The 22,011-nt window shown below is 44.6% G+C and overlaps 8 protein-coding genes across 8 annotated transcripts; 4 read left to right on the top strand and 4 right to left on the bottom strand.

Moving 5' to 3' along the window:
- Window positions 1-3,717: 3,717 nt before the first annotated feature.
- On the top strand, window positions 3,718-3,962 carry F5B22DRAFT_644711 (uncharacterized protein; the record flags this gene model as incomplete). Its single annotated transcript, XM_047978473.1, has 2 exons — window positions 3,718-3,862; window positions 3,925-3,962. 2 exons carry the CDS (start codon window positions 3,718-3,720, stop codon window positions 3,960-3,962), a joined length of 183 nt encoding a protein of 60 aa, XP_047832509.1.
- Window positions 3,963-6,730: 2,768 nt separating this feature from the next.
- Window positions 6,731-7,251, top strand: F5B22DRAFT_644712 (uncharacterized protein; the record flags this gene model as incomplete). The annotated part of the gene is made up of 2 exons (XM_047978474.1): window positions 6,731-7,017; window positions 7,107-7,251. The coding sequence occupies 2 exons, from the start codon at window positions 6,731-6,733 to the stop codon at window positions 7,249-7,251; spliced, it is 432 nt and encodes a 143-aa protein (XP_047832510.1).
- A 43-nt stretch (window positions 7,252-7,294) lies between these two features.
- On the bottom strand, window positions 7,295-9,107 carry F5B22DRAFT_60744 (uncharacterized protein). The gene is made up of 3 exons (XM_047975001.1): window positions 8,582-9,107; window positions 8,096-8,530; window positions 7,295-8,041 (listed from the first exon to the last, which is right to left on the bottom strand). Exons 1-3 carry the CDS (start codon window positions 8,855-8,857, stop codon window positions 7,571-7,573), a joined length of 1,182 nt encoding a protein of 393 aa, XP_047832511.1. The 5' UTR covers window positions 8,858-9,107; the 3' UTR covers window positions 7,295-7,570.
- Window positions 9,108-10,518, bottom strand: F5B22DRAFT_60743 (ribosomal protein L16p/L10e). The gene is made up of 3 exons (XM_047974998.1): window positions 9,801-10,518; window positions 9,584-9,725; window positions 9,108-9,528 (listed from the first exon to the last, which is right to left on the bottom strand). Exons 1-3 carry the CDS (start codon window positions 10,227-10,229, stop codon window positions 9,359-9,361), a joined length of 741 nt encoding a protein of 246 aa, XP_047832512.1. The 5' UTR covers window positions 10,230-10,518; the 3' UTR covers window positions 9,108-9,358.
- A 376-nt stretch (window positions 10,519-10,894) lies between these two features.
- Window positions 10,895-14,389, top strand: F5B22DRAFT_60910 (DNA replication factor C, large subunit). The gene is made up of 4 exons (XM_047975118.1): window positions 10,895-10,919; window positions 10,979-11,137; window positions 11,190-13,805; window positions 13,854-14,389. Exons 2-4 carry the CDS (start codon window positions 11,067-11,069, stop codon window positions 14,176-14,178), a joined length of 3,012 nt encoding a protein of 1,003 aa, XP_047832513.1. The 5' UTR covers window positions 10,895-10,919; window positions 10,979-11,066; the 3' UTR covers window positions 14,179-14,389.
- A 969-nt stretch (window positions 14,390-15,358) lies between these two features.
- F5B22DRAFT_60945 (uncharacterized protein) lies at window positions 15,359-16,349 on the top strand. Its single transcript, XM_047975143.1, has 2 exons — window positions 15,359-15,700; window positions 15,776-16,349. Exons 1-2 carry the CDS (start codon window positions 15,413-15,415, stop codon window positions 16,178-16,180), a joined length of 693 nt encoding a protein of 230 aa, XP_047832514.1. The 5' UTR covers window positions 15,359-15,412; the 3' UTR covers window positions 16,181-16,349.
- A 1,522-nt stretch (window positions 16,350-17,871) lies between these two features.
- F5B22DRAFT_60876 (uncharacterized protein) lies at window positions 17,872-19,449 on the bottom strand. Its single transcript, XM_047975096.1, has one exon. The coding sequence runs from the start codon at window positions 19,356-19,358 to the stop codon at window positions 18,000-18,002; it is 1,359 nt and encodes a 452-aa protein (XP_047832515.1). The 5' UTR covers window positions 19,359-19,449; the 3' UTR covers window positions 17,872-17,999.
- Window positions 19,450-20,514: 1,065 nt separating this feature from the next.
- F5B22DRAFT_60951 (GrpE-domain-containing protein) lies at window positions 20,515-21,540 on the bottom strand. Its single transcript, XM_047975145.1, has 2 exons — window positions 21,066-21,540; window positions 20,515-20,989 (listed from the first exon to the last, which is right to left on the bottom strand). Exons 1-2 carry the CDS (start codon window positions 21,366-21,368, stop codon window positions 20,549-20,551), a joined length of 744 nt encoding a protein of 247 aa, XP_047832516.1. The 5' UTR covers window positions 21,369-21,540; the 3' UTR covers window positions 20,515-20,548.
- Between the last annotated feature and the right edge of the window lie 471 nt (window positions 21,541-22,011).

Here is a 22,011-nt window from a genome sequence, read left to right on the forward strand (position 1 = left end):
CCCTATATCTTTAATAGGTTTAAAGTTTACCTATATTATTTTTTATTTAAAGGTAAGGTTTTTTATAAAGAATTTATACCTATATAAAACTTAATAAGCACCTTTAATAATAAAAAAGTAGCTATTAATAAAGTTATAAAAGATTTAAAATAATATAAGTATAATATAGCCTTTTTTATTAATTCCTTTTATTATTTTATTTTAATTAATTATAAAGTATTAAATATATAATAATATATTAAAGGATTTAATATATAAAGCTTTTTTTTTATTTATAATATAAAAAGCTTTATATAAATAAATATTATATATAATTAAATAGTTTTATATTTAATAATTAATATTTTTACATTTATAATAATTAAAGTTATTAAGCTTATTATTATTAATGGAATTATATTTAATATTATACTTATTAAAATTAATAAAGCTAATATACTTATTATTACTTTAAATATTATTTCTTTTATAAAGCTTAAATTAATAAATTTAAATAATATATATATATATTTATTAATTATTAATATTTTAACTTTATTATTAATTTACTTTTTATTATAATAATTAATTAAAAAGTATATAATATTAAGTTTAATTTATTAATAATTATAATAATTTATTAATAAACTTTATTATTTATATAAAATTAATAAATAAGCTTTAAATTTATATAATTAATTAATTAATATATAAATTTCCTTAAATTATTAAAGTTAATATTATAGTATTATTATTTATAAGGTTTAATAATAATATTATTATAAAGGGAAGGGTTTAATAACTTTTAATAATTAAAAATATAAAAAGGTATATAAAAGTATTTAACAATTAATAATTAATATTTAAAATAACTATTAATATAATAGGTCTATTTTAAAGTTAAAAAAATACTTTAATATTAATCTATCCCTTTAATATTATTAAAACTTCCTTATAACCTTTATTTTATAATTTATCCTTAATAATTATATTATAAATTAAAATTTATTATAATTAATTAATAAAGATAGCTTTAATTAAATTATATATATAAAAAACCTTTAAAATAAAGGAAATTTCTTCCTTTAATTTAATAATTATAATAATATATTAAAGGAAAAAATAGGTATAATTTTATAGGGTTATATATCCTTAAATAAATAATTATATAAATTATCCTTATTTAAATTAAATTTATTTTAAATTATTAACTTTATATTTATTTTTAAAAATCCTTTTTATTTTATTTTAATTTATTATAAAATTAATTAAATATTAAATTATATATTTTTTAATTATTATTTTTATTTAATAGGAAAATTAATTAACCTATTCTTTAAAAAAAAGTTAATAAGATTTAAAAAGTTACTTTAATCCTTTAAGCTATTTTATAACTTTATTACTATTAAAAAAGTTTTAAAGGTATAAAATAAAGTTAAAGATAAAAAAGCTAATAATATAAATAATTATAGAAATAAACTTTTATAAAGCTATTATTTTATAAAATAATAAATTTAAAAAAATAAATCCTTTAATTTTTAAATTATTTAAAATAATATTATTAGGTTTATTAATTAAATAATTATTAATAAATATTAATATAAGCGGTATTATTTAAATTTAAAGATTTTTATTTAATAATATAGGAAAATTAAATAAATAAAATAGTTTTAATTATAAATTTATAATATTATAAAAATATCTTTTATAATAATTTAAAAAAATAAAAGTAATAAAGATTTTTAAAATTAAATATAAAGGTTTAATTATTTTATTTTTTATTATTTATTTTTTATTCTTTTATTTATTTATATAATAAAGTAAAAGTTTATTTAGCTTTATTTATAAAGGTTTATATAATATTTTATAAATAATTAAACTAATTAAAAGAATTTAATAAAATAAAGAAAAGAAATATAAATTATAATTTATTATTTTTAAGTTAATATTTATTAATAGTTTAATTAATAATTTCTTTTTAAATTATTTTTAATTTATAAGCTATTTTAATAAGCTTATATTAATTTAATATTTTATATTATTTTTTTAATTTTTATATTTTAAATAATTTTATATAATAAGAATTAAAATAATTAATAAAGCATTATATTTAAATAGTAAGATTTAAAAAATAAAAAAGGAAGCAATAAGCTTTTTAAAAGTAAATGTTTAATATTTTATTTTTATAAGCTTTATTAATTAAAATATTAATCTTTTAATTATAGGTTATATTTTAAGAAGTATTAAGCGTTTTAATTTTATTTACCTTATTGAAGATATTAATATAAAGGGAGCTAAAGGGGGGGATAGTTAATAAACAATAATAATAAACTAATAAACCTATAACCTTTTATTAAAAATTATAAAATAATATATAAAAAGCTTTAATTAATAAATGTAAAAGGTAAAGCAATATATATTCTTTAAGGTACGTCGTGGTCTATTTATTAGGTTTCGTTTGTCTAGCTTGCGCTGGGGCAACCTATATCTTATATATGTGAAAGCAACGAGAGAAATCAAAGTGAAGCGTCCGCCATACTCTTTCTTCCGCAATGTTCATGCCCCTATTCCTAGCCCTGTCACAGTATTAAAGTCAATCTCAACGATCTCAGAGGGGGTGTATACATAGTAAGATAGAAAGAGAGCTGTGCTTGCCTAATTAACACTATCAGTGTTCAACGAACTACGGCAACACTGTACTAGATCATTTTAGTGCAACTAAGATGCGTAGTGCCAAGTTCACCAATGCTGGCTTCGTCAATTTGCCATCTTTCCAAGCGCAGTGCCGAGAGACTAGTAACAACTAATGGATCCTTCAAGTTCTGACGGATCATTGTCGAATCATGGGAATAATCTTCGTGCAGAGGCTCGTCCCGTAGCAAATGTTGACAATGTGCAGTTTTTATTGTAGATTAAAGACTACTGTTCTATGCGTTCGTCAGCCGGAGAGAGCAAAATTCATATACAGTTACCGCTCGGCCGTCTTAAATCGATCTCATCCTGAACATATCAATCCACCCTACATCAAAAGGGTTGCTTAGGATTTCCTAAGATATCGCTAGCTATCTGCTGCGATGCCCACAGATTCCTGAGCCGATGATCGCAGGCTCTTTCGGGCCCGTCCTTGCCTACCGCTTCGATCAATCACCTTCCTATTTGTACCCTAGGAAGCTCTAACGTCGTTGCAGATCAATTCGGGACGCGGCTACGCTAGACAGCTGATTGTTCACCTGCCAGTCGGCAAGAAGACTAGTCGGTGAACTTCCAGCCATTCTGGGAGGATTGCGGAGAAGTTTAAGCTGGAGTAGGTAGGTCAGACCGCTGGCGGATTCACAAGCGTACTAGTGGAGAGATGGCTATTCATCAGACTGCTCAATGGTCAAGATTTGCTAGATGTGTTATCACGCTTATAATGTATGACAACAACGACAATGCAAATCAACTCCGCCTTCGCGGTGATAGAATTCGGCCTCGCCGACTGGTATCAAGATGCCCAGGCGTACCAGATCAGACCGACTCTACTGAAAGCACGCCAGCAAGTGGAGGTCCAACCCGTTTCAGCAGGTCGATAATCATTGAGTGGAATGAAGTTGTTGTCGTAGGAATATAAATTGACAACATGACGGCCCGAGATGTGAGCTTTGAACGCACAATCTTCAGCTTCCTCGAACAATCAACACGGTCTCAACTCACCTAACCTCTAAAACAATCCTCTTGACGAAGTTACAACACAGCAAAATGCAGTTCAAGACTCTCCTCTTCACTATCGCCGCTTTGGCTCCCGTCTTTGTTGCCGCGTCGTGCGACCAGTGCGGCGAGTGTGTCAGCACTTGCACAATATCAAACTGCCCTCCGGGCTCTCACGAATGCGATGGCTGGTGCAGTAAGTCATGCTTGATATAAGGATCGCCTCCCTCTTGAGACCATGCTGACCTAGTTTTCCAGCCGACTTCTGCAGCAGCGACCTAGGCTGCTCCTGTTAATTGGCTTTAATGGACGTCATGGCACACACGAGGGGACCCTTGGAGCGACGCAAATAAATTCGAAAATGGTGTATATAAAGCATACACCGCTCAGTTGTCTGTCATAGATGGACTTGGCTAGCTAGAACGTAGGAAGCCACCCGACGTGGTCCCTTTCGTGGTCTGGCGAGCCTCATGACCCCGAAGCGGGAGGCATCATGAATTATGAGAATAATAATGAGAAAGATGATATTTCTGCCAATCCCACACGAGGACTTCTAGGTGATATCGAAAGAAGAATATTACCCAGCTTTCAAAATGAAGGACTATGGGCGCCTTCAGACAAGTAATGTGACCATTGATAAAGTTCTTTCATGACAGTCGGTCATGTGCCGACACGATCGGGCGTATCCCTTGCAGCTAAGACTCCAGATTAAGGGTTGTTGTTGATGATGCTCGACAACTTCGATTTTTAAAGATATTTGCGTTTGGAAATTTTTACTCCTCTGCAAAGCGCTTCCAAACCTCGGCATTACAACTGGAAGACTCAGGAAGCTCTTCAGGAAGCTTTTCAGGATCCCATGACCAGTCTTCCGTGTACAGCTCTGACTTTTCTTCAAATGATATTGGTGTACTTAATCCTTCTGGAACACCCGTCAAGATTAGTCGAGCCTGTACATCAGCTACCCACTTGATGCCTCTAGGTTGGGGTTCTCTTGGATTGGAGTACATGAGCACGTGAATGACGCGTTGAACAGGGGTTGGAACAGTAGTGTGTGTTTTGCTCCCTGGCCATTCTCTCATCTAAACGTCCCCTGGAAGCACTTCGTAATGGTCAATTCATTGATGGGAGTAGGTCTGGACCTGCTTCAAGGCATGTGATGTCCCAAGCCTTTCAGACTGCTCAGAGACGTTGCAATGAATGCTAATGAGATCATTTAGCGTACTTCACACCCCTTGGAACCTCTTGTGTCATATTCCGCAGCGAATATCCTTACAAAAGTCCACCGAGCCTCGATGTAAGGAAATTGTTGGCGATCGTCGAGTATATACAACCCTATTATTGTATCAAAGCAGCTAAGAGCCACTGAGTGGACAGTGTGAAATGATGGGTTCCTAGGCTGAGATTGCTAACCCCTGGGGAATGCCAGTATATCATACAAGCGAGACCTGAATAATTTCACATCAGCGGTACTGAGGCTCTCTATGACTTATAATCGAAGACTGCAGGTTAAGCGCGCACATGGTCTTCAGCACGTGTCGCTATCTGTTGGAGTTGAAGTCGGCGCTACAGCTGGTCGGGGGTAATCTCAGGTTGTTGCTTATGGATGGAGTCAATAGATTTTTTAGCGCAAAGACCCAATCTATATCTTCGTCGGCAGATATCATGCATAGGCATACATACAGATAGATCTGTTGCGTTGTGGCAGAGCGCTCATGGAATTAGGGATTTCCTTCCTCTGAAGTACGCTATTATGCCACAGCTCTAGGCACAACGCCGTTACGACACTAGTACGTTGTATGTAGAGGCCTAACTCTAGATCATTACACACTTGCATCAACGTAGTTCCGATCGTAATCTTCGGATAGACGGTAGGATGCTCTGGAGTGAAGCTTACAGTAGTTGATCGTGACCGCCGATATCAAGCTCTACAATGAGGACTTGATTATTCGCTAACCGGATGCTCCCTCGTCTTTGACGTATCTTGTTAAATATACAGAATCAAGAACTTCAACTCGTTCTATATTCATGTAGGTAGATAATAAGGCGAGTAAACCTGGCAACATTGCCTACAATGAATTCGTCGATCACCTCACTGGCGGGCTGGAGTTGAGCTGAGCTGAGCCTCATCGCCTACTAGCCTCTATCTACCTATTAGTATGGATGTACGGCCAGTGCCCTGTCAATTGTACACTAAAGGCCCACCAAGCCTGCTACACCTCCCTAAAACAAGAGTTTTAATTGGCTGTCACCCTCCATCAAGTCCCTTGAAGCCCCTGGACAGGGATTGGTGGGACGTGGGCAGCTCGCCTCAAGTACCGTACTGTACTCACGATGATTTCAGCTAATTGTCGAACCTCATCATCAGATTTGGTAGTTTTGCCATTCCATCACCAGATCTGTCATTGAACGCGATGCTGCGTGATAGGTAGTATGAGTATCTATCCACGGCGATTTTAAATAGATATGATGTGACGCCAAACCAGCTCTAACTGGCCAGTTCCTTTCTGCCGCAGCTATGAAACGCAAGAGTTTCACAGGGGTCAATGTCACGACCGCCCTCCCCTCCCCCCTTCTCGCTCCCTGCCAGCCATCATTCGAGCCAACATGGTCCCATTTACGCGCCCGACGAGAGCATTTGCGGTAGCTTTCTTTCCTAGGTAGGTAATGTAGAGTGGATTGAACAGGCATGGTAAATTCCTCCATCCATCATCGTGCGTCGTCTTTTTTTCTTCTTTTTCCCCTTCTTCCCGTCTGACGACTTGATCTTCGTTCGTGCAGCTGTACCAACATATCCCATCACCACCTTTCATTTCAGTGCGATATACTTTTTGCTATTCTTCTTCTACTTCTTCAGGGTGACAGGTGCACCGTAATTACACTATAGACATTTATATATACCTTCTTTTTTTTGTGTTGCTGTGTTTTTCGGTCCGCGATATTGAAGCCATCGATACGGTACCACCTACATCTCCAAGCTCTTGCAAGCAGAGAAGAGCCGCGCCCACGCATACATCGTGCATTTATACAGCAACGCCCATAAAAGAACTAGCGCTCATACATCACCATGTCGGCACCTCAGCACACCAGCCCGCCCGTCCAGGGCCAGTTCGCCTGGCTCCACGCCATCGGCGCGACACCCGAGGCCGTCGCGACGCTGAACGACCAGCCCTACGTGTTCTTCGTACTCGTCGCCGGCCTGGTCATCTGTATCCTCGAGGGTCTTTTCATATGGTACATTCATTTCGCGACTATGAAGCCCGAGCAGAAGAAGGCGAAAGAGGACGCGAAGAAGAAGAAGGCTGAAAAGAAGGCCGGAAAGAAACCCGGCGGCAAGCCTCCCGCTCAGCGATAGTAAAACAAGCCATTCTCGTCTTTGCCTCTGGAGAATGTTGGAACGCTTGGGGATTTGCGGGATTCGACACGCTGCCCATCGGCTACAGCAGAGAGATCTGCACTGTGATTGATGTGGGCTGTAAAAGGGAGAGGGTGCAGGTCATCGATACTGGTGTCATGAGAGAGAACGCAGAGATATCCCCATCTTTCACGATCATATATCATCACGGACGCTGGGGTTCGGCTTTATGAAGAATTGCTGATGCTGTGGTCATGAGTTGCTTTCTTTGCTTTTGAAATTAGGCTACGAGGCATTTAGAACTAATGTCAGGATACTGCCTCTAGAAGGATAGATCCTGTGCTGTACTGGGATGGTCCTCTGTCTACCTCAGCGCACCCTTAGACCGGAGAGGTTCAAGCAGCTCTTGAACTATTTTGTTTACGTCGAAAGAATTACAACACATGCGTCAATTGTAGTCTGTCTACTATGTCTCTAATCTCCATTCTTCGACAACCGTGCTCGCTTATCTTCGAAACTTCTGCCGTAGATTCCGCCCAGCATTGGGCCTTCTCAGTATGACAAAGGAATGCCAGTAAGTTCGGAGCTAATGCTTCCTAGTCCTGCAGGAACCACATAACCATATTCGTAGCTATGAAAGTCGTTGCTTTCCTCGTACATATAATCTGACATAGGTTGATCTTGCATGGCAGATAGATCCGATTCAAAGTGGTGAGTATAGATTTGGTTGATCTCCTTATCTGGGTGATTTGATTCAGCTGCCGGCAATGTAACTTTCTTGGCTTTGGTTCTTCTCGTTCCAATAGTCGGTTTCACATCATTCTGCAATGAATCCCATAACAGACGATGAACAGATGACTCTAGTTGGGTGACCGAGTGCTGACTAGAGCCTCTGTTCAATTCGGCGGAACCGCCTCCCAAAAGCTCTGCTCCTTTGCGTCTGAGCTCGGGGGATTGGCCGTTAAGAGATGACGCAAAAATATTTGCTAGTGTAGCGAAATACTTGGTGTGGCTTACTATGGACTGGGAAAAACTTAGTTCCTGTTATGGGAATCTCATTCCTATACACCTACGTACCTTCCGATACCGAGAATTGCAAATTGCTGGTGCGAGATCGAGTAACGATGGGGACTTTTGGGGCTCACGAATTGACAGCCCTTGGAAGATCTTGCGTGTACCGATAATAATGCAAAATGCGGCCTCGACCAAATCGGACGAATGCTCCCATAATTCAAGTGAATCCGGTTGATGGTTGGTGATGAGCCCATCCGAACAGGCTGCGCGGTCTGAGGACAACTTAGATCCCGGGCTCTTTTCCATATGGTTTGAAGATGCGAATTGTAGAATGCATTCCAGACCACTCAAGTGAGCGGTGTGGGCATGTGGAGGCGATATAAGAGCCGAAGACATGTCTGGTTGCTCAATACCAAAATATAGATTGGGATGATTTCCCTCTTCTCCACGATATTGGACATCAAGGATCTTCGCTTTAAGACCAAGCTGTGACCATAACTGGATAGAATGAGAAGTCGTCTTCAAGTAGACACCCCTGGTACGACTTACGGGACACTGACAAATTGTATCGACGACAAGGTCGACCAAAGCATCTTGTTCTTCACTACAAATCTCATATTCGGAGAGGCGCAAGGCTACATCTAGTCGACAGAGACCACGGGGGAGTAGCCATAGCTGTTTTGATTGGATTAGACAAATGAGTTTTTCCTGTGGTATGTTGCTCCCCAGGGAGCTGTGGACGAAGACGCTCGAAGTCACAGACATCGATAGATTGTACGTCTTGCTCGACATGACAAATGCCTTGGAGCTAAGCTGCATGTACATGATGAATGATGAGCTTTTCCTACTCTGCACCAACCCCTAGAACAAGAAAGCAGAGCGGAGGCATGAAGATGGAAGTAATTATGTGTCTATATGAACCGGGGCTTTAGATCGCATTCCGCAGTTACATTGGAGGTCGACTGGAAAGAGCAAGGCGAGGAGAGCACCAAAGAAGCGCCAACCTTGGAAGGCTGGCAGCTACGGCCGGGTCCTCGGCACAAGAGCGTGTGCCTAATGGAAGGTGGCACCACTTGCCGAAGTCAGGATCAGGAGGTTACCAAACTTGCCAAATCACATAGAACAGGTATGAAAACACCGTCCCAGACCGAATCTCATTCCAATCCCATTCCCTCTAGCCACACTTACGACTCGATCGGTCGTTGCTCGATAGCTAAATTGACCTCGGTCGACATGCTCTTTAGCTTTGATGTTTAATTGTACGCCATATGGTGTTATATTGTACACTAATCGTTCAATATTGTACAAGTACAGGCCTGTTGCTGTTCAGGGAAGATCCAGAGGGATTCGGCTGCCTTCGGCCAGTTCAGGAATGGGTCGCAGAGTTTCTGCAGAGACTTTCCGCCTGGGCCTCTTCAGCTCTTCCAATGTGATACCATCCAGCTTTGTGATTCCAACAATTGGCGGCTCCCCCTTCTTCACAAATTCCCATTGACCTAAGCATAAGTTAGTACTAGATATGCGTTAATGCAAGGCCATGTTCAGATTTACCTGGAAGTTTGTTGCCAGCTAGACGGAACGCATCGCGTACCACTTGCTCGTGTAGCATTCCCCTGAGTTCTAAAACGATCTGATTGACAGCTACACGAGCTGCCCAATGGTCGAAACTACCCTTGCCTTTACCCATACGAATCTGAAGTTCAACGTTAGAACCAAATTGAGGATGATTGATCACTTCGAAAGGGGGAAGGGGACGGGGAACACCCACCTCGTTACCGCTAACGAAGACGCCGACGTTACAGCACACGCGCTTATATAACCGATACTTCTGCCCACGTAAACGAGCTTTTATTGTGTCCTCGGCAAGCTTGAGGTTGTGCGAACTAATTCTGCGATGGTGGTCGGTCATACGTAGACCATAGTCACCCCAAACGACAGTCGTCCCTTTAGTAGAGCCTCCCGTGGGAACTCGTGGCCGACCTTTCATCATCTTTTTCTTACGGTCCAGCTGAGGCTCGAGCCAATTGCCGAACATCGGCGCGGAGGCAGAGAAGAGTCGGACACTTTGCGGCCCTGCGAACTTTCGAGTAGCAGCCGCGGCGCTGGGTATTATTGATGGCCGCGTCGTGGGAGTGTGCGCAATGTTCAAGGATCGAAAGGCCCCGACAAGGCACGAGGAGGTGGTAGGGCGCATCATCGCGGTCGTAGAAAGAATCTCTTCAATCACTTCCGCAGCCCAAGCAAGTTACCCAAGCTCTACTTCGTAGGTGAACTTTTGGCGTTAGAAAGCTCCTTCAGACGATTGCTCTTTGATTGGCCAAGAGTGGCAGGTACCTTTACGCATGTGCCTGGTAGAGATGGTACATCCGGTACATCCCTACTTCGTAATGATGATCACTAAAATCCCATCACTAGGCATCACTAGGTACCTAAAGATGTCCCGAGTTCTGCCTTCGCTGATAAGAGAGATAAGAGAAAGGGTTGCCTGCGCAGGTCTGCGCAGCTGAGACATGCCCCACTCATAACTTAGTATAAGTGGGCAAGACCAGCCCGCGCTAAAATCAATTTAAGTGCTAAATCCAGGTAGCTACGATCGCCTACAGCGCGCGCGTCATACGCTGCCATCAACGCGTCTGATTTGGGACGTCTCTTAACCACCAAAGCTCGCCCATCGTCGACTCTCTGGGCGTGAAACCCGCCTACAACACAACACAACACAACACAACACAACACTACACTACAGCCCATTGACCTATCTTCGTAGACAGTCGCTCACTCGACGTGATGCCTGACATTCGTTCTTTTTTTGGTGCAAAGGGCGGCGCACCCCCTGCGAAGCCCAGTGCTTCTAAAAAGGCAGATGCAGAGCCTCCAAAGAAGCGTACTAGTAGGGAACCGTCCGTCTGAATACACGGCAACCAATACTAACGAATTGGTTTTCTTAAGAAGTCAGAAAGGTTGTCGAGGATAGCGATGACGAAGAGCAGGAGCCAGCTGTCGAGTAAGCTTTGAAGATGACCTAGTGCTCGCTCGAATGCACCTAATCCATGTAATACATAGGCCAAAGAAGCTACCCACTAGATCCACGCCTCGAAAGAAGCAGAAGTAAGGCGCCCTAGACGAGAAGCAGGGTTCAATGAAGCTGACTATAGAGTAGTGACAATGAGATACAAGGGACTGCTACCACAGCAAGCGAATACTTCGCCTCAAGTAAAAGTAAAGCTCAACCGCCCGCGAAATCAGAAGCGAAATCACAGGCCAGCCCTGCAGTGGCAGTACGCTCTAGTCCTAGGGTGAAGAAAACCGCCAAGCAGACTACTCCAGAGAAGAAACCAGCAAAGAGACAAGCCACCACAACAGCCAAGTATCACAATCTCCATGATGACGAAGATGCCTTTATGGATGACGATGAGGATGCGGCAGACGACATATTTGCTGCCGATGCTAGGTCCCGTAACAAACGAAAGAATGATGACTACATGGAAGAAGAGAGCGAAGAAGAATTTCTACCCAAGCCGAAGCGAGTTGCGCCTAAGAGCAAGCCAGATGAAGACAATATCAAACCGACCGCTAAAGCCTCCAAAAACTCCACACCTGCCAAAAAACGAAAGACACCCGAGCCTGATTCTGATGAAGAAGAAGACGAGGAGGAGGAGGAGAAACCAGCCACTCGCAAGAAACCTGTCGCTAAAAAGCCTAGGGCCCCGAGAGCGAAGAAGGCCGAAGGACCCGAAGACCCCGATATTCAAGCTATTTTTGACGACATTCCTACAGTGAGACCGCCAACGCCGCCAGAAAAGGACCCAAACAAGAAATTTGACTGGAGAAAGGCAGCAGCAGGCGGAGGCAACTCAGGACCCCCACCAAACCCAACTGGAGACATACCCACAGGAGAGCCTGATTGTCTTGCCGGTCTTACTTTTGTATTTACGGGTCAACTATCGACTATTGCGCGCGAAGAAGCTCAGGCGCTTGTCAAACGTTATGGCGGCAAGGTCACTGGTAGTCCGAGCAGCAAAACGAGCTATGTAGTCCTCGGGGATGATGCTGGTCCAAGTAAATTGGCGAAAATAAGGGAACTCAATATTAAAACTATCAATGAGGAAGGACTGTTTGCGCTCATTCGCCGACTCCCCGCGGGTGGTGGAAGCGGGAAAGGTGCTGAAAAAGTGAAGCAGAAACGAAAAGAAGAGGAGGAGAAGATCAAGCAGCAGGCAGCTGAAATGGAGAAGGAAGAGAAAAGAAAAAGAGCAGAGCAAGAGAAGGCCCAAAAAGCAGCGGTGGCTCGAGGAGCTGTCACTGCCTCACAAGCACCACAGCCATTGTCTGCCCAATTATGGACCGTCAAGTACGCTCCCACTCAGGCGAGTCACATATGCGGAAACAAAGCTGCGGTGGAAAGGATTCAGAAGTGGCTCAAGGGCTGGCCTCAAGCAAAACGCTACAATTTCCAAAAACGAGGCGCAGATGGTATGGGTGGGGAACGTGCTGTCATTCTCTCGGGCCCCCCTGGCATTGGCAAGACAACTGCTGCTCATCTTGCTGCTAAACTCGAAGGTTACGACATCATCGAAAGCAATGCTAGCGATACGCGAAGCAAGAAGCTTGTTGAGTCTGGTGTTAGCGAAGTCATGAACAATACATCACTTCATGGCTTCTTTGCTGGTGATGGAAAGAAGGTCGATAAAGAGAAGAAAAATATTGTTCTGATCATGGACGAAGTCGACGGTATGTCTGCAGGTGATCGAGGCGGTGTTGCCGCTCTCGCGAAATTTTGCAAGAAGACGGAAGTGCCTCTCATCCTTATATGCAATGAACGCAAGTTGCCAAAGATGAAGCCTTTTGACTTTGTCACATACGATATCAAATTCCAGCGACCTCAAATCGACCAGATTCGTTCACGCATGATGACGATATGCCATCGAGAAGGCCTCAAACTACCCGTGCCGGTTCTTGATGCTCTCATTGAAGGCAGTAATCGAGACATCAGACAGATCGTCAACATGTTGGCCACAATCAAGCTAGACCAAGTATCGATGGATTTCGATCAGAGCAAAGACATGTCCAAAGCATGGGAGAAGTCGATCGTTCTTAAACCATGGGATATATGCCAGAAGATGCTTGCCGGGGGTCTCTTTTCTCCCGCGAGCAAATCTACCCTTAATGACAAGATCGAGCTCTACTTCAACGACCATGAATTCAGCTATCTCATGATACAGGAAAATTATCTTCGCACGAAACCGTCGACACTGGGAGCCTATCGGGATAACAAACGAGAACAGAATTTGAAGCTCCTCGAGGTAATGGATCAGGCTGCTGAAAGCATATCCGATGGTGACCTAGTAGATCGAATGATCCACGGGCCACAACAGCATTGGAGTCTTATGCCGACTCATGCTGTATTCAGTACGGTTCGACCGGCCAGTTTTGTGTCTGGGCAGCTTATAGGTTCAAACTTCACCAGTTGGCTTGGAAACAATAGTAAATATGGTAAACTTGGCCGCTATATACGAGAAATCCACTCTCATATGCGACTTAAAGCATCTGGTGATCACAACGAAATTCGCCAGCAATATCTTCCGATTTTATGGACACAACTTATAAAGAGATTAGCCGACGAGGGGAAGGAATCTGTCGAGGATGTTATTGAACTCATGGACAGCTACTTCCTCACCAGAGAAGACTTCGACTCTATCAAGGAGCTTGGCGTTGGTCCTCAGCACGAGGAGGCTGTTTCAATCGATACGCAGACCAAGTCTACTTTCACTAGATTGTAAGTTCGATATCTTTCTTCTCATGGAAATCATGCTAATCATCGTAGATACAACGCTATGAACCACCCAGTACCATTTATGAAGGCTAGCGCTGTTGTTGGCTCTAAGAAGGTTACCAAGGATAAACCTGATCTTGAAGAAGCGATGGATGATGAAGATGATGCTGAAGCCCCAGAAGCAGTGGAAGTTGCTGATGATGACGAAGACGAGGATATTTCAAAGGACAAATACATCAAGAAGCCTAAAGCGAAGAGTGCGAAGAGAGGACCAAAAAAGGCGGCTAAGACGGAGGCCGATGACAATGAAGACGAAGAGAAACCAAAAGGTAGGGGCCGTAAACCAGGTGGGACAAAAGGCAAATCCAAGAAATGAGTGGCCGGGACTATCTTGGAGCCAGGAGGATGCATCAATAGCTAAATACCTCCCGCAATGGTCGTTAAGTTCATTGTTGTGAACAAAACTTGTGGCATGGCTACATTTGCCAAGAGAGAGCGTGGCTTTTACTATCTAAAGATACAGAACTTGCAGTAAACTGCCTGTACACACCAAGCACAGGCCATACCATGTACCTGTAATGGTAATATTGTCATACTTGTAGTGTCTTCAGTATCTGATCACGCCCCAGTACTCGTTACTTCCACACACTTGCGATGACCTGCTACCCACAACACGCAACATGTACAAACAACAGAGGTACATATGCCCTTCCTTAGGTACTCAATGTCATTGTGAGGCGGCTTGAATTATTCTAGTGCCGTGCATTGCCCTTAGAAATTCACAAGGAATTCGTGACTGCTTTTAATGGCAGTTCACATCCTCTCCAATTTCTGTGAGCTCCTTCTGCAAGGCTACCAAACCATGCTCTTCCTTTGCCAATTCTGCTGGTCACGTAACTGGATCTCGAAGAGCTATCATAACTCAGTATCGAATCTTTTTCTTGTTCAATATGTCCGCCCGGAGTCCCATTGGTCGGCCAATTGTTGGTCGTCCGCGTCGAAGCTGCAAGTTCTGTCAGATATTTCTATCCTGAGAGAATGAGTACTAATTCTAAACAGACAATGCTGGATCAGACGAAGGTAACTCTGCTATCAGAACTCCCAGTCGTCACCGCAATCGAGACGGAGCAACGTACAGTGAGGATGATATCAGCCCTATCCCACAGGTCCCCCGCATACCGGACCGGTTCCAGCCTCGTAAAGGGCGTCATCATCTTAACCCCAATTCAGGTTCTTTGGTGGATTTGAAAGGAAAGGGGAGAGCTGAGACGGAAACTACTCCTGCACCTGATACTCTCTATCTTCCTAACTGCTCCATCGGGAAGCCCAAGGAAATACAGGTTGTTTCAAATGCTATGATGCAAGCATATGTCGCAATGCGCGGAAACTATTTAGGAGGTGAAGATGGAAATGATCCTTTATTTAAATGGATTCAGCAACGGGAAGAGCTGGCCCAGTCTTCCAAACCGCATATTCATCACAAGCGCGACGTCTCAAGGTAAGATGCTATCACTGTTTAAGCCCCAAGCCATTGATCTACCTAGAGTTCATATTCAACATACTTGCAGAAATGAAGGAATTTGGTCTAAAGCTAATATAATAATCTTAGAATGCTCCAGCTCATCGATAAAGCCCTCGAGTCTTCCAACATGGGCGGTGACTCGCCTCGCGACTGTATATTCGAAGTGTACCGGCCAGAATTTGAGCACATCCAGCCACCGCAGGATATGGACATGTCTCCTCACATTTTCGCCGCGTCCTGCGATGATTTCGAGTGGGAAGACGACTCAGATGACGAAGAAGCCGATGTACCTAGTGGTCGTATCTCACCCTGTACTTTCTTAGAGTGGTCCAAAGACTGCGTACGATGGAATGCCAATGATATGGAGATCAAGCAGGTACGCACGGTGTATCTCTCACCACGATATATATATGTACATTGCCTGAGCGGCAGCACTCACACGTCTCTCCAGGACACTACAGACTACCTGCGCATGCGTCCCCCCACGCCTAGAGTTCCAATCCCCCGGCAACGTCACGAGCATATCCCGTACGGCAGACTCGAGGCGCAATGGGACATTCACACGGGCGAGGAGCTCACGCCTACGTATTATGTCCCTAATAGCCCGTCTATTATTTACACGCCGCCGGGCATCGACTTCGTTGGCTTCAGGACGCCTAACTTTCACGCACAATATAGACGCATGGCACCGCTTGTGGAACGCGAATTGCGCGGAAGAGTCTATGGTGGAGGGGAAACGGCGCTCCCTGGGTTGTCGGACGGTGAGAGAACCCGATTTACTCCTGTAAGTCTGACTGTGCGCACATCGTTTTCCTATACTTCTGTCTACCTACATTACGTGCCCGAATACCTATAACTATCGTTGGTACCTCATAAATCAGGAGGGTATCTATCTTCGCTGAGTCACTAAATTCGAGAATTCTCTTCCTCTTGCCTGCCCTGAACACACCACAACACAATCATTAACCCAACCCTCGCAGTCCGAGGTCGACGCAGCGACAGCTGTCATCCCCGAACTCCAGAACGCCCGCGGCACAGAGGTCTCCTCCATCCTCCGCGAGCAATGGGCCGCGATCCAACAAACAGAAGAAGCAGAGCGCGCGCTATACCGCCACGCCGAGCTCCAGCGCGAGCACATCGCGCGGCTCGAGTTCGACCAGCGGCATCTGAACGAGTTCCTGCCGGCACTGCATATGCGGCGCGAGATGCGCGATCGGGAGATAGAACGGCGCCGCGCAGAAAGGATCAGGGGATACGTAACTGATCACGCCCTCGACACCCAGACCCGTCTCGACATGGCCTGGTTCCGCCTCCATTCCACGCAGGCCAGAGTCCACGAGAACATGCGCTGCATCGCGGGCCTAGAACACGAGCTGCGCGATCTCTGCGAGAGCACCGGCGTTCGGGATCCCGAACACGCGTACGCCGTGCTCATGGGCGCGGAGTCGGAAGACGGTTTTCGCAGCCCTCGGTTCGGCGCCGGCGACGGCTTGGGAGCGTATGGTGGCTCTGGAGGACAGGCGTTCGGCCCGTGGTCTCCTTCCTCGCTGGGTCGCGCCGACGAGGAGTTCGATCGGCTCGCTGCTGATATGCGGATGAGAAACGCCGGTGGGAATCGCTGGAATGCTGATACTTCCGGCGACAGCGGGGTTGCGGGCGTGGATAATCGAGAACAGCATCGCTTTGGCCGTCATCGTCTAAATGGGTTGGGGCAGTAAGTTTGAGACTGGCTGGACTCGCTCGTTTACGCTGCTGTGAGGATGTGAACGGGATGGGGAATCCTCATGTTTCTGGTGCCAATTCACCTTATCCTATGATGGTTAGGTGGGAGTTCACTCAATTACCGGCACGCTTTCACCGGTCATGTTGTTGATCATCCATTTCGCACTCTGGCCAAAGTCGATGTCTATGTCACCGCCCCTGCTTGGGTGACCTCAGTACGCCTCGGGCTGAGTTTGCGAACGATTTGTCTTTCTTTCTTTCTTTGTTGCTTCTTTTCTGAGATAGTGATCTGGTTGGGATTGTCGCAGGACTGGTACACGGACACCCTTTTAATGACGAGTGAAGGCCATTCTCCTGGCTTGGTGTTGTTACGGCTCCTGGGAATGACGGGTTTCCCTTTTGTTGTACCTAGTGTGAATCAATGGCAATGGGTCAATGTCTATGACGGGATATCAGACAAATGATAGGCATAGAAACAGAGCTCCTACGAGACCTGCTATTCTGGGCTCTAGCCTCGCATATGAATGTATGGGCTTCTATCGAAATAAGTAATTCTGGAGTCTCGTACTTCCATCATCGGTGCAAGGTGACATGTGTAACTGGGCAGCTTTGCCAAACTCTGATTCGATTAGATGTATATAGACGCACGTCGAACATTCTGGATCGTTCAGCATTCCTCGACGAAGAAAGCAAGTAAAGTACATGAAAGAAAAGTCCCGCCTCCACCATTGTCCCAAGGCGAATAACTCCCAGATCTGTCTCCGTGCCAGGAGATATATAGAATTGAGACGCTTGCAGCTGATTCACAAAACAAACAAGATACACACCAATTACATATTGCTATACAGAACGGGGGCTTACATCCCAATTACAACCAAACCCCGAACCAATCAATATAGGAAATGAATAACGTGGAAGCTTGGAGTCAAAGAAGATGAGCAATGGGTCCCAGCCTATCCCCAACGAGCTCGATTTTGCCGGTCATACTCCTGTTCACTGTATCCATTCCACTCGTATTGCATGCTCTGGGCATCGATCGGACTCCGCGTATTCTGACCGGAGACTCTCGTACCGTCGAAGTCGAGACTCATGTAATCAAGCTGGCCTTCGATACGCCCATTCCCTAGGAATCTAATCCATCCCTTGTTGTTATTACCATACCACACCGGACCATCCGTCTCCTCCCCACGCCAGGTGAAGGGCACGGGCTCGTCGGATGACTCCCAGGGTCGCTCGTCGAAGTGCAGGATCCCAGTCACGATGCCTAGGTCGAATTTCCCCCAAAGCTTGTTACCGCTGAGGGTGAGTACGAGATCGAAGTCTTCATGACCCCATTGGTCGTTGACTTCTCGGGAGAAGATGTCGTAGCGCCCGTTCAAGAGACCAAGGGATCCTAGGGAAGATGATGGGGGCGGACTGTCGTCATCATCGTCGCTGTCGTCGTTATCATCATACTCTTGGTAAGGCGGTGGGGGTTCGTCAAAATCCTTGTGTGATTCAAAAGCACTCGAGCTCGAAATTCTGCCTCTTCTGGCCCAGTTGCCGCCGCGTCGTGCGGTTTGCTTAGCGGGATACGGTGCAGTGGTTGCTGCCTCAGCCGTGGAGGTGCTTCCTCGACTAGGCCCTTGGGAAATGCCGCCACGACGAGCAGTCTGCTTCTTGACAGGTTTCGCAGGAGAGGATGCAGTGGGTTTTGCCTTGCTCGCCGCTGATGCCTTCGGTTTCGGGGCTTCTTTGGCGGGCTTGGGAGCAGGCTTGCTTTTAGTTGGAGTATCCTTTACGCCTTTGTTAGAAGCTGATTTAGTCGCAGATGTCTTTGTCTTCTTCGCAGCTGACGAGCTCTTCGACGCATTATTAGCGGAAAGCGTGATACTAATGTCACCGATATTGATGTTCATATCGACATTAGAGGAGTCAGCTTTACGTTTCTTGCTGGCGGCCGTAGTGGAAGCCGTCGAGCTGCCCTTGCCTGCCTTCGCGGCCATTTTGGCTTCCCGTTCGCTCTTGGTCCATTCCTTCTTGAGGTCTTTTTCTAGCTTCTGTATATGCGACGGAACTGTGAGCTTGCCGTTGTTGACGGCGTCGTATAGACGCATGCGCGCAACTGATTTGGTCTTGGATGATTGTAAACCATAGTGAATGAGCTGCGCTTCAAACCAGTGAGCCGGGTGATCTTTGTCAGATCCTGATTTGAAGTGCTCCTTGAGCTCAGAGACGGTGGCACGACGGTGGCGGTTGTGGCCGCTCGCCTCTGCGTACAGGTCTCCTGCGAAGGAGAATCCGTCCTTTGTGACTGCTGGAGCAAGAGACATGGCTCATGCGAGTGAGCTGTAAAGCTGTATGAAACGAAACTCAAGCAAGTTGCAGATCCTAAATCTTATGTATCGAGGCTCTGATCTTTTGCTTTGGCTAGAGCAATAGAAGTTTCACTACCACCCCCGGAAGTACAGATAAGTCGTAGGATTCTGAAAACGAATCACATGAGCAAACACATTCAGTTCTTCCACCACGTTCCAGCGCCTACTGAGCTAGCCGCTAAACTACAAGGCGATGTTTGAGGAGAGCTTAATGGTGAGTGGTAAGGTAGCAAAGTATTCACTGAGACGCATTGATCAAGTAAGCGACGACAAAGTGTGGGCGCCAGCCCCTCACTAAAGTGCCCAACCTTCTTGTCGGCATATAGCAGTACTACTAGGTATTTGAGTACCCGGTGCATTGGTTTTTACTCACACTTCTGAACCTTGTAGCTACATGTACTACGTATTTTTGCGACCAACAATTACAACAAGGGGGCAATTGAAAACCAGGGTTGCCTAGCCACATCCAATGGTCATACTCCAGTTACGAACTGGACGAGCTATGTAGGGAGGGAGGATCGATTCCGGGCGGCACTATTGGGATTAGGTGCTTAGCCCATTTGAAGGCTCAAGATTCAACAGGTATATAGGTATTGTGGTTTCTGATCTGTCACATAGATACAATTCCTAGTGGTATGTAATGCCAAGTACATTCCAACCTGCTCTAAATGTAAGCTTGTAGTTTAGCGAACTCTCAAAACTGCCCACATACGGGAATGTGCGACAGTCGTGAATGTGTTATCATGGGAACTCTTACATTTATGTCATTTTCAAGTAACCGCACAACAGATACCTCAGATCGACGATGATATATACATATGATAGTTGTCTGAAGAGTTATAAATATCGACCATGGGTATACACGTCTCCAGTACCCCTAGCCCCTGTTTATGATGTTCCTCAATCATTTTCATCAACCATACCATGCCAGAGTCGTAAAAAATATTGGTATATCTCTACCAACCAGATTTTTGTTTTCGTGAGAGGAGCAAATTTTATACACATTACAGTAATACCCAACGCCAGGCCGCCAGCATATAGGTCATCAAGGGTTGAACTTGTTGCTTGTTGTACATGAAGAGTCTTTTTACAAGGAGCATCCTGTGCTCCTGATATGCTGATTTGGAGGGCAAGATATGGTGGATTTATTGGTTCTTAACGACGCCAACCTTAGCAGCGCGTAATATCCTTCCGTTGAGCTTGTAGCCCTTTTGCTGGACGTGGAATACGGTGTTTTCCTCCTTGTCTGGCATAGGAGTCATAAAGGTAGCTTCGTGCTCATTGGGGTTGAACTTTTCACCCTCGGGGTTGAACCGATCGAGACCGTGCTTGGACAACGTTTGGAGCATGCTGGTTTCTGTCATCTTGACGCCCTCGTAGAAGTTGTTGAGATCGACATTGGCTTCCTTGTCCTCCTCAACCTTCATCTTCTCCTGGCCCATGGATAAGGCGCGGTCCAGGTTATCGATGCTCTCGACGAGATCTTTGGCAAATCTCTGAATAGCGAAATCACGAGCAGCCTTTACTTCTCGCTGGGTGCGGTCTTGAAGGTTCCGGAAATCAGCCACAGACCGAAGGTATTTGTCCTATTGTGAAGCGTGTAAGTAGATTGTTATGACATGTTCATAGGGCAAACCCAACAGCGACGTGAGAACTACTAACCTTCCAGTCGATAGCTTCCCTCTCTTTCGTCTCAAGCTTTTTCTTCAGTTCAGCCTCAACACTTGACGGTGACTCAGCATCTTCGCTCTTTTTGGGTTCCGCTTCTGGCACTGCTTCTTCACCATCCTTCTTTGTTGTTGCGTCCGCCTGGTCGCTGTACCATCTTGTCCTTGCGGATAATGAAGCTTTTAGTGGATTTAAAGGTGCGGAGGGGAATTGCGATCGCACGGAGGGGTGTTGCGCAATTATTTTTGAGCTCGAAGAAGCGGCTCTTGAAGATGCAATGAACGCTCGCCGAAACATGTTGATAGTAGGTGGAATTTACAAAGGCAAGAGTAAGTCATATAAAGCTCAAGTTCGAAAGCGGATGCGCAAGTAAATCAATGCGAACCAGCTCGTCTTAGATAGTGACTGGGTACGCTGCCTAGTCGAGTGGGAGGGCAGCAAACGAATAATTTTTTGGCCCCATTGCCCCGAAGACCGGTGTGGCGGGGACCTACAAGCTACCTAGGTAGGTACAGTATCCGATTGTGGCTGATGCAGAGACAAACCGGCAGAAATTCTGACCGCCTATCTCACCACCCTGCACAAGCGTTTCTGCCACACCCCACCGCCCCAGTCCCCTTCTGCCTTCCCTATAAATGTCTGCCCTTCCTCCCATTCTTTAATAGTTTTTTCTTTCTTTTCTTCTTTAGCTCTCTTTGCCTTTTGGCTTAGATCAAGTGTAGTATCTGTTCTTTTCAGTTTAATCTCTGAAAGAGTCCTACTTGGACTCAATCGTGATTATTCTAATTTTTACCACCCGGGATTGGTCCTCTGTGCTTGCGCATGATCGTTCCCACCGTGTCCCTGGTATTACACTGCCTCCAGGCGACGCAAAATTATGTTTTCATTGCTATCTCTGGCCTGACCAGTGTGGTGAAGAAGACTGCTGTATATGTTTGAA

Source organism: Xylaria bambusicola (genome assembly GCF_022495145.1).
Source record: "Xylaria bambusicola strain CBS 139988 unplaced genomic scaffold F5B22scaffold_12, whole genome shotgun sequence".
NCBI classification, from domain to species: Eukaryota; Fungi; Ascomycota; class Sordariomycetes; order Xylariales; family Xylariaceae; genus Xylaria; species Xylaria bambusicola.